Source organism: Egretta garzetta, unplaced genomic scaffold (assembly GCF_000687185.1).
Source record: "Egretta garzetta isolate BGI_Z169 unplaced genomic scaffold, ASM68718v1 scaffold424, whole genome shotgun sequence".
Taxonomy (NCBI): Eukaryota; Metazoa; Chordata; class Aves; order Pelecaniformes; family Ardeidae; genus Egretta; species Egretta garzetta.
Genome location: NW_009259489.1, coordinates 2,589,821 through 2,601,913, shown reverse-complemented (window position 1 = coordinate 2,601,913; position 12,093 = coordinate 2,589,821). Strand labels below are relative to the sequence as shown.

General features: G+C 38.6%; 1 protein-coding gene across 10 annotated transcripts in view; it reads right to left on the bottom strand.

Moving 5' to 3' along the window:
- The window catches only part of TENT2 (terminal nucleotidyltransferase 2), a 45,603-nt gene that overhangs the window by 24,647 nt on the left and 8,863 nt on the right, over positions 1 to 12,093 (bottom strand). For all 10 annotated transcript variants that reach the window (XM_035892839.1, XM_035892838.1, XM_009637250.2 and 7 more), the window contains 2 exons: positions 4,453 to 4,522; positions 601 to 677 (listed from right to left, as the gene is read on the bottom strand). In XM_035892839.1, the coding sequence (XP_035748732.1) occupies positions 601 to 677; positions 4,453 to 4,522 (147 nt within the window). The remainder of the gene's footprint in view (positions 1 to 600; positions 678 to 4,452; positions 4,523 to 12,093) is intronic.

The window sequence follows — 12,093 nt, the reverse complement described above, 5'->3', positions numbered from 1 at the left end:
TTGTGATGCTAAGTAAGAAAAAAACCTTAGTTCAGCACTGGGTGCTGTTCTTATTAATTCCCCTTCAGAAGTCTGTTTCACAACCTCTCCCCAAAATGCAAACTCCTGAGAAGACACAAACCAGCTTTGTTTTGGGGTTAGTGTAAAAACTGAAGCAGTAATTTGGATTTTCCAATAAAAGACTCTGTAACAGGACACAGATGGCTAGCTATCAGCCATGCATACCTATCAGGGGCTGTATGGAAATAAAAGAAACTGGAGATTACACCACTAGATAATGATTAGTATAATGATCTCATTATCTGCAGAATACTGAAGCAGCCCTTGTAGCAAATATGTGGACCTTAATATGAAGAATCTTTGTTACCTTCTCAATATTATGATATTAAATTAAAAACATACCTAGTTGATATATCAGTTTTCTCCATATATTTAGAGTGAGCAACAAGAAGTTATCTTAAAGCTATCTAATGCAACTCATTAGGTAATTACATATATGTAGTAACCTAGTATATTCAACTGCATTTTAATAGTCTATCAATACCAAAGTACAAATCTAAACATCAAAGTTTAAAGAAATAAGAAAATACAAAAACTTACTGTATGCATAGGTTCTCAGAAGGAATGTATTTCTTATTCCTACAACATTGTTTACATTCAAGTCAAACTCCACACAGCTATTGGGTAGGAGAAAAGAAATAGAATCAAGCATTATGGTATTCTGTTTCAGAATATTTATTACCTATTTAGTGACAGAGATGGAGAAATGTAACTTTAAGATAAGACTCCAGAAACTTTCTTCAAACAGAGTTTTGATGCTGTGATTTCTATTCTGGTTTTGTTTATAGTACTTGAATTGCTTATAGACCGGAATTCCATTGATATAAAATGTAGTTGTTGTTTTACACAGAGAATACATTTAGACCTTAGGACAACTTAAGATATCAAATATGTTTTGGATAAATCTTTCTCCCACCTAGACTTGCACTACATGATTTACTATGGACAACTTCTGATGCCAGGAAAGATTCTCTGAGGTATCAGTTTAGGAAAACAGGCCAATGAACTGAGAAGGAGAACTGGAAGAGCTCAAAAGGTAAGAATCTCTTTTCTGCAACGACAGTCAGAGATAATCAGCAAGCACTTTGAAATGAAACCTGCTTATTAGCAAACTTTGCACGTTTTGTGACAAAACAGTTTTAATAACTGTTTCATGCTGTTGACAGCAAATAAGAACAAGGCAAACAAGTACTACCTGCTTTATTTATATCATGTCCCACCCCAAAGTTTGAATTTCACACTGCATATAGAGCTTAACTACTCATCAGTGGTCAAGAAACAATATTAAATTCATAGTTAATTAGCTATAGCAGCACTGTAACTCGCAACAAGAAGAGCCTATTACTGACAAAGTAGCAGCTATCTGCAATGTACAGCTACTTCCATTTCATATATCCAAGTCTAATTCACATAGCATTTGTTTGCTTGAATATTCCTTTGGATTTTCTTGAGTTATTGTAAGGGGCACATGACCTGGAATTTATATTAAACTGGGTAAAACATATTAATTTGATGCCTACAAAAGTTTTTTGACATCATTGACTACATTAAAGCATTCTTTGCATCGAAGATAATACATGATTTTAAACCTGAATTAATATCAAGCATGACTTTTTAGATGTTTTAAGAGCACACGACATAACAGTACCTGGGAATACAATAGGAAACAAACAAGCTCGAGCTACTGTTTGAGGTGTTGTAAAAATAAGTATAAACACAAGTAAGAATATTAGTTGTATGTGCAAATATAATAAAGAAATATGTCAGGCTGCCTGTGTAATTCCAATTAACCCCAGCTGACAAGATTACTATTTACCAGATGCTGATTAAGCAAGTTCTATTGCAGTTATTTTGTACTTTAATATGCACATTTAATAGACGTTGCAGTTATGGCAAGTGAAAAAGGTTTTGTACTGTCGGGACTCAAGTTCTACCAAAGGCACTATAGGAGAGGAAAAGAGTCAACTGCACATCAAATGTAGCAGAAGAGGAAGCTTTTGCATCCTCTGTAGTACAGAAATTTTGTTAATTAATCAAAGGCTTGTCTGTTAGCAGAGCCAGCATTGGAATGATTTCCTGGGAAAGACTACCAAAAAATATAGATAATAAGTCTTTAAGTGCAGTGGATCTCACCTTACTGTTATAGCGCTAAAAAAACCCCTTTAAGATGAAAAAGGAGAACAAACACAAACTGCATGCTTTCTCCTTCACCAAATTAAAGCAAGTGGGAAAGGGCAATTTTCAGGTACATATGGACCACTGCCAACATATTAGAATCCATTTGCAGAGATACCCCCTCATTTAATTCTACCATCTTCTCCCAGCAGCTGGGCACAAAGAAAACTGCCTTTCACAGGAAAACTAGTCACATTTAGTTTCTCGTTTGGCTAAAACAAGCTTAGTGCCCTACATACAGAATATCCAATCCATTTTTCAAGACCTCTGTGAAAAAATGAATCAGTGTGCATGTATGTATATGTATGAGCCGACAAAAGACACAGGCCGATAAGAGATGGGAAAGAGACAGATGCTTAAATAAAATGACAAAACATGGGAGGAGGCGACAGATTATGTAGGAGAAAAATAACTGGAAAGAGAGAAGAAAAAAAAAAAAAAAAAAAAGAACCAACCAAACAAAAAACCCAACCCAAAGTCATGTCATTCCTCCTGCTCCCCTCTTCCAAAAAACCAACACAGGAAACCAGATGGTGAACAGTAGAGGTATCTTCTCTGAAAAATGTAATGGGCAGCTTCTAGTCTAAAAAGATTATACTTTGATTTAGTAGGAAATAAAGAATTCCTGTCTGTAAGGTATATGAATATAATGACTGTTTGGGTTTTTTTTTTTGGCAAGTGACCATAGCAGGGACTACAAATGCCTACAAAAAGACTTCAATCTTCTAACATAACCACTTCCATACTTACAGTTTCTTTTTAAAGTTTATTTTCTGATTTTAAATTGGAAAAAAAATATTCTTGCTATAACTTCATGATTTATTCAATATTCGTACCAGGAGTTTACCATTTAACGTATCTACGAAAAGACTAGCATTGTTATACATAGCTAAGCCATTTAACCCAAATTTTAGCTTGACAAGTTTAATACTTTCAGAAAGCACGGGAGAAACAACCTTCTGTATTCTTAGAGGAGAAAGTAACTAGACAAAAATTATTCAAATTTTTAAAAGGTAGGCAAGTATACAGAATTAAATATAGGATTAGGAGTAAATGAAAAAAGTATACAGCAAAAGCCTAACAAGTTTTATATAATCTCAGATGCAAGAAAACCTTAAATGGATATTTATTAGTTAAAATTGTACACGACAGATTCAGTTTTATCACAGCAGGGCTTCTGCACTGATAAAACTATGCTACTATGCTGTGATGAAAGCACATTGTGATAAGCTTTTATAAAAAAAGACCAGAGAAGTGGGCTTATTTGTTTTTAAAAGTCAGAGACAGGGTTGCAAAATTTTAGAAGCATATAGGCATAAGACAGTTAGATACATACAAGAGAGTTGTTCAAAGTCCTATTTACAAAGAACAGTCAAGCTATATTATTACATGAAGGTGATACACATAAGTCTTACAAAATCTAAGCCCATAGATACAGGATTTGAATGTTACTCAGACTCCCAACGAATTTGAGTGCTCTGCAGTTTTTTCCTGTCAGACACTTTTATCACACACAATAAGAAATACATTGTTCTCTGTCCTAGTACATCCTTCTTGATTATTCATTTTCATGTCTTCATAAAATGAATACAGTAACACACAACACCTCTATTTCCCTCCAATTCCTTCCCCTTCTAAAAAAAGGTCATAAAATCAGTACCTAACACTGAATAGAATATGTAATATTACTTTGTTAAACAGAGGCTACCTCCCTAGAAGACAGCAGAATATATTCTAAAATGAACAAAAATTTTTAAATTAAGAAAACAATGTCATCACAAGAAACTAAAGTTAGTTTTAGTGTTGTTTGTATAGTGTAAATGCTGTGAGTTAGTCCTTAAGTAGCTCAATAGTTATGTTTGCGCAGCAAGCAAAATTATCTTTCGCAACAGTTTTCTTCCCACCGTTGTTTTTCTGCCACAAATCATTTGTCAGTAGGAGTCTGCTACGTACAAATAACCCACAGAAACACATGATGTACTGCTACTAACTCATATCACAGAAATTAAGCAGCATCTCAACCGCAAGAGGTGTTCAGGCCATCAAGGAAGTAAGCTGACTGCCACTGCACGCTAGCCGTACAAATTTGCAATACAGCCATAACAGACCACAAGTAAACAAAGTATGACTTCAGTGGGACTACTCATATGGACAGTAAATATATAGAGTACTTTTCTGTATCAAAGTCTACAAAATTATGTTGAACAGAATACTTGCCTGACTTTATCCCTGAACTTCACTATTGGCACTTTTGCTCGAATCAGCTGAGGTCGCTCAATGTAGCTTGCTGAAAGGGAGAAAAATAGGCAATTAAGTTTCTTGTAAGATGCTGATCTTAAAATAAGATCCTAAAGCAGAGTCATATTGACCGATTTATAGCAAATATTAGCTTATTAAATTTAGCAAAAATATTCTCAGAAGGGTTGTGCTAAACTAAGTAACCTTCAGCAACTGCAGCAAAAACACAGTCTAGGGAAGCATGTGGAAAAAAAAGCACTAATCATTAGAGGAAGATTTTTCTGTTGGAAGTATATTCAGAAATTTGAACATAAGGAATGCAGTTCCACAATGCTTTCACTGTGCAGTACTTGTAATAGAATTCCTGAATAGTTATAATTAAGATTCAAAAAGAAGGGAGCAAGAACATATCCATCCAGGATGCCCAGACACTTACGCCCAGCACTACATTGTAGCAACAGGCACATGATCAGCTGCATACTTTTACTGATCAAAAAATATTAACATAACCACCTTCGCTATGTGCTGATTATGCTTAAAGCTGTTTATTTGACTGATAAAGAGCATATAAAAAAATAAATTTCCTATCGAATTGTTGCTGAAAACAGGACAACGCTTTCCATGAAAGATGGGATAAGCTTTATTTGCCTTTTGCTTTAATGGTGATAGGTCACACAATAAATATACAATCACAGGACTGCACCTCAGATGATTATCCACACAGTATAGACACACAGGCTCAATGCCAGACCATCCAAACCCAAACATGCTAAACTCTGCCAGACTCATACAGTGCCACAGAATGCACCTTTGCACTCAGATCCCCAAAACTGTTGTCAGTTGTGTTACCCATGATCTCCCTATTCTTGATGATATCTCAGGCTCTATTTACTAGTTGCCCATAATCCTGAATGAGAAATGCACCCAAGAAAGTAATGGAAAAGACAAAGAAAAGCAGAGCCCATAGGTTACACAGTATGAATTTGGGCAAAAAGCACAGTTTTAATAACTTCCTCTGTTGCAAAATCTAGGCCCACTTGAATTTGCTCATATATAGCATTATATATATTCCCCATACTTCTATAAATTATCCTCAAATTAGCATAAATAAGTATGACAAAGCTAGAATTAATACAGACTAAAAATAATCTTAAACAAAAGTGATCTAGTTAGCAGTGTCCCTGCTCCCTGCAGGGGGGTTGGGCTAGATGACCTCTAGGGGTCCCTTCCAACCCAAGGCATTCTACGATTCTATGATTCTAAAAGCTGACCTTCACTTTTGGGGAAAAAAAAAAACACAAAGAGGTATTCTATCAAGTTTGGGTAGCAACCTCGATTAACCAGTGTCATCTCCATTGCACTCAGATGATAACTTCAGGTTTGGTAAAACCCTACTGTGCAATATTCAATTAAAACAAATTTTACCTTTTTTTTTTTTCTTTTTTTTGAGACATTCTGAAGGTGTTTTATGGATACATCTGTTTAGACAATTTAATCTGAGGTAATCCTTTACATGGATTTGAATGCATTGTGTGATCCTTAGCAACACACATACTGACTTTCAAAAAAAAGCTATTTTAACTTACTCATTTTAAAGGAAGAATCTAACAGAACTCCAGGCCACATTCGCTGAACGTACAGTCTAGTACAACTTACACAAGCATCCCCTTTCTAGCTGCACGTGCAGACATATCCAAGCATCCCTCCTCCAACATCCCAGAACATTAAAGTGAAGCTAGAAAGTGTGTAGGGCTCTCTGCCTCCTTTCCTTTTGCTACCAAATTTTAGACAAAGATACCCACTGTTGTCTACCATGTGCTAATGTGTTGGGCATCTATCTTCATGCCATGCCAATTCAACTTTCCTCACTATGACCTTTCTCAAGCGCCCTTCAGAAGTTAACTGAACTCATTCTAGCAGCAATCCACTTCCAAACACATCCTTGTCTGCAAATGCCTCCCAACACTTGATGGATGCTTGTGTCAAATTAGTGGGCTAAGGAAAAAAATAAATCCCAGAACACAATCCAAATCTGTTTCCCAGGGTGAAATGAAGCAAAGATGATGTTAGAAGGCTGTTACTTGCTGCTGGTACCCTCTTTCTTGGCTCACACTGATGACACTGTTAGCAGAATCTCTACAGTACATTAGATCGTCATACATAGAAGGGAAGAAACAGTCACAAACACAGGATATGGAATTCTGAAATACATACAGGTTGAGTAAGTGCCTCAGTAAACTGACTATCTGACCTTGAAGCTATGACCAGAGGGGCTACACCAAAATACACAAAGAATTCCACATAGCTGCTCCACAGTTTTGGGCACATCTATGGAAAAAGTCACAAATGCCACTTTAGCTGTAGTGAAAAAGAATATAACCACTTCAAAGACTACTAAGCACTGTTTCATAAATAACTTCTTCATGCAGAATTTCAGATTAAACAGCTTACCTGTCACTTCTTTTACAGAATTAAACATTAAGTAATTGTACAAAATATTAACTCCAAACATGATATATGCCAAGATCATCTTTGGCATCCTGCACCCGTACCTGCTGTCATTAATAGAGTTATATTACAGAGAGGTAAACCGGGTGACACAGAAGTCTGAACCGAGAGTCATGAAGAATCTAGGAGGGTACAACCCAGCACAGCATGGATTGTTGATGCTTGGAATTCACTCACCCACCTGCATAGTCCTTCAAGGTCATTCATTTGAGTTCAAGATCCCTTGCCTGTCCTAGCTGTTGAGCATTGCCCACTAGACAACCGTTAGGCAGATTCCGCTCTGATATCCTAGTCTCAACACTACTGCATCTCTTTGTATAACTAAGAGAAAATGACCTCTTTGTTATTTATTCAGATAGTAAACACCAGTCAACCCAGTACTGCTAAACTGTTCTTCAAATTAATCCTGCCTAGACAAATCTGAAGAGCGTAATCAGTTTGACGTTTACTCTCAGTGGTTTGGACTATACTTTCTTCAATATGTTGTAACAGTTATCACCCCAAATTCATGTTTCGCATTTCACATTTCTAAAAGACATTGGCCTGAGCATACGTTTCTGGGAATGTTAGCCAATATTGTAAAAAATAGATATTTGCAGGTATCTGAACAAATAAGTGGAAAAGTTACACACACTCTTCTAGTCTTTGAAACAGAAGATAGATATTTCAGTTATCCTTACATCTCTCTACTCTAGGAGAAATGCAATACATACCTTTAAGACTAACAATTCCCACAAAAACAGTGAATAAATATCAGAAGCTTTTTCATACTTTACTCTGTGACTATAGACTATTCAAAAAAGAACAGACCCGCATTTCAGTCAGTACTCCAGATGCAGAATGACAGCATAGAAAAGCCCCTGCTCTATGACTTTAAATCTGATGGACTCAAATTACTTGCTCACACTTGTTACCTTTTGCAAGCCTGAAACTGAAATAAGCTGGAGCTTAAAGAAATTTTGAATCCACTTCCTAAACCTCCTAGAATGAAACTCTAATCTAACAATCACAGCTAACTGTATATAAAGGATAAAAAGAGATGGCACTTAAAAGTTCTGAAGATGATTACCTAAAAGAAAGACAAATTGTGAAAGAGACTGATCTAATCTGCACTTGGAATACTTCCTAATTTATCAAGCAATCATGGAATTAAGGTGAAATAAGCAGAGAATCACACTCTTCTTATAGCCCTTATTTTGGAATGTACAGGAACACCACAGAGTGCAAGAACAAAGAGGAAGATGTTAGGAGATGCACAGCTAGAAAAAAAACTTCTCCCAAGTTTCTGAACTGAAATGATCTGGGAAAAGGCTAAAAAAATTTCTAGAACATTAACTATACCACAAATCTGCTCCTTCTTTATTTTTGTCCCTTAACTTTCAACAAAACCAGACCAAGAACTTCATTTTAAATATCTTATCTTTCCTCCGCATCTTGTTTCTCTTGCATCTTGGCACACACTTCATTAGCTTTCATGTTTGGCCCAAACTATATTTATTTCCATTCTCTTCTGTGAAGCAAGGAATAAGTTTAATGACAGTTCACGCGCGTGTTGAGAACATGCTGCAGTCTTTCTTGTACAGAAGAAAGAAGGAAATACTTAACTAGTACCGTCAAAAAGGGATTACTTTAAGATTACAGGATTGCATCACACGTATTAACTGGACAGCACAAAACTTAAACATAATCATCAGAAGAAGGTTCATACCTTTTAGGTTATCAAAAAGCACATGCAATAAAATACAGAATGCTGCTGGAATGAAACTGCAATTCTTAAAGAAGCTTAGTACAGACAAGTCTTACACTTGCTTGTACACAGCAGCAGCATATGTGCACTGCTAACCCTTTAAAAGTTGCAAGTCTAGAGTTCTGGTTCAAGTTGAAGTAACATCTCAAAAGAATTACAATTTCTGTAGGCTTTTTCTTTAAATGTATGTACTTGTAGATCCCATCCTTGATAATTAAGTGGCAGGTGACTTCTGAAGACTGTAGAAGGCAGGAAATTACTTAGCTGTGCAGTTCTATTAAACTTAGCAGCCAATCTGGAGCTGACAACAAACTGCCATTTCTAAGCACATAAACCGGACTCCACAAACCTGCAGGAGTGCCAGTAGGACACCGGTGAAGTGCATACTGCTAAGCTAATTTCCCCAGAGGCGGAAAAAAAGCATATGAATCTGTTAGCTTCTGAAGTTAGCCTGGGGGAACTATCTGCCCCGCTCTTCAACCAAAACCAACCTGCAAAGCTATTTTGAAATCATGGATGACAGGAATTATATTTGCCCAAATAAAGTTTAATCAAAAAAACTGGGCAACCCCCTTGTTTCAGAAATACTGAACCCTAGCATAGTTGAGCTACAGTTTGTAAATGAAATAAATCCAAATGGAAAGAGCCATATGGCAAAGCCTTTTCATTTTGAATCCGGTGAACATTTTCAAACAAGTTTTGTCTATCAGTCTATCCACAGAACATCCATACACAGGCACAAGGACAGATGGCTAGGTATAGGAATTCATGCCCATAGTGACCAGCAAACTGGTAACAGCCGATGAGGAGAAGGCTGAGGTACTCAACAACTTTTTTGCCTCAGTCTTCACTGGCAACCTCTCTCCTCACCCCTCCCGAGTTGATGGATGGCATGAGGGGGACCGGGAGGGCATAACCCCTCCTGCTGTAGGAGAAGATCAGGTTTGTGACCACCTGAGGAACCTGAATGCACATAAGTCCATGGGAGCTAATGAGATGCATCCCAGAGTCCTGAGGGAATTGGCTGATGTAGTCACCAAGCCCCTCTCCATGATATTTGAAAAGTCACGGCAGTCAGATGAAGTCCCCAGTGACTGGAAAAAGGGAAACATTGTGCCTCTTTTCAAGAAGGGTAGAAAGGAAGACCCTGGGAACTACCAACCTGTCAGCCTCACCTCTGTGTCTGGGAAGATCATGGAACAGATCCTCCTAGAAGCTATGCTAAAGCACATGGAGGCCAGGGAGATAATTCAAGACAGCCAGCGTGGCATCACCAAGGGCAAGTCCTGCCTGATGAACCTAGTGGCTTTCTATGATGGTGTGACAACAACAGTGGACAAGGGAAAACCAATGGACATCGTCTGTCTGGACTTCTGCAAAGCCTTTGACACAGTCACCCACAACATCCTTCTCTCTACGTTGGCGAGCTATGGATTTGAGGGGTGGACTGTTCGGTGGATAAGGAATTGATTGGATGGTTGCATCCAGAGGGCAGTGGTCAACAGTTCGATGTCTGGATGGAGACCGGTGATGAGTGGTGTCCCTCAGGGGTCCATACTGGGACCAGTGCTGTTTAATATATTCATCAATTTCTTCAGACAGCGAGATCGAGTGTACCCTCAGCAAGTTTGCAGATGACACCAAGCTGAGTGGTGCAGTTGACACACCAGAAGGACAGGATGTCATCCAGAGAGACCTGGAAGGATCGAGAGCAGCCCTGCCAAGAGGGACTTGGGGGTGCTGGTGGATGAAAAGCTGGAAATGAGCCGGCAATGTGCGCTGGCAGCCCAGAAGGCCAACCGTACTCTGGGCTGCATCAGGAGAAGCGTGGCCAGCAGGTCGAGGGAGGTGATTCTGCCCCTCTGCTCTGGTAAGACCTCACCTGGAGTACTGCGTCCAGTTCTGGAGCTCTCAGCACAAGAAGGACATAGAACTGTTGGGAGCTGGTCCAGAGGAGGGCTACTAAAATGATCTGAGGGCTGGAGCACCTCTCCTCTGAGGACAGGCTGAGAGAGTTGGGGCTGTTCAGCCTGGAGAAGAGAAGGCTGCGGGGAGACCTGATTGCGGCCTTTCAGTACTTAAAGGGAGCCTATAGGAAAGGCGGGGACAATCTTTTTCGTGAGGCCAGCTGTGACAGGACAAGGGGCAATGGTTTTAAACTGAAGCAGGGTAGGTTTACACGGGATATAAGGAAGAAATTATTTACAATGAGGGTGGTGAAACACTGGAACGGGTTGCCCAGAGAGGTAGTGGAGGCCCCATCCCTGGAAACATTGAAGGCCAGGTTGGATGGGGCTCTGAGCAACCTGATCTGGTTAGAGGTGTCCCTGCTCATTGCAGGGGCGTTGGGCTAGATGACCTCTAGGGGTCCCTTCCAACCCAAAATATTCTATGATTCTATCATAGTGATGTTAAGATTATGAAGAGATGATCTAACAGGTCCACATACCCCAGCTAAGAAATTCTGACAGCAGTGGTAATATCAGCAGTGTTTTGCCCCTGCCTCACCTTCCAAAGAACATTTTGATTAACTGAAGCTGACAAAAGGCACTTGCAAGGTAACAGAGAATTAGAAAAGCATCAAAAATGAGCAATGGCACAAACAAAAGCCTTCAGGGATCGCTCCCACATGACCACTGTGTTTTTCCAATACTTGTAGTCCCTGGCAAACAAACTTGATTTTGTCTAAAGCTCTGTCACAGAACACAACCTCTTGAAAAAAGAAGAGGGTGATTTAGATGCTCCCTTTCAAATCCCTGAAAACACAACTATTTAATCACTGTGCTGCTCAGAAAGCACTGGAATGACTTGCATGCTAGGCAAACACAGACTAAGTTCTGGACATCTTATGCAAACATCACTACACAATACAATAGTAAAATAGCCATTAAATATCAGATGCCTATTCTGTGATGGATCTATCAACTCTTTCTTCAAGTGAGCTCTTGAAATCTTGGTATGCACACTTACCAATGAAGAAATTTTGAAGTCTGCACTTAAATTTAGTTTTTTCCTTTTACCACTGCAGGACTGCTCAGAACAGGAATGTAAGGAGTTGCATCAATGAATATATCACAAGTCTGAGAAGTAGGGGGACACAGTCATTGATATCAATAAATGAGAGGGTCTTTTACAATTCAAAGGATGGTACAAAAGCTTCTTTGAAGTAGGAAGCTTTCACATATAAGTCAAGAACTGCCCACGTGAATTCTTCATCTGAAGAGAGTCTAAACAACATCTTATAAGAACTATGAATTGATCGGTTTCTCCTATGTGTGCTGGTACTGTCAACATTTAATATTTTCTTCACTAGGCACCTAAGTGAATTATTTCACTGGCATCAAGGCTCGCCACCCCCCCCTTCC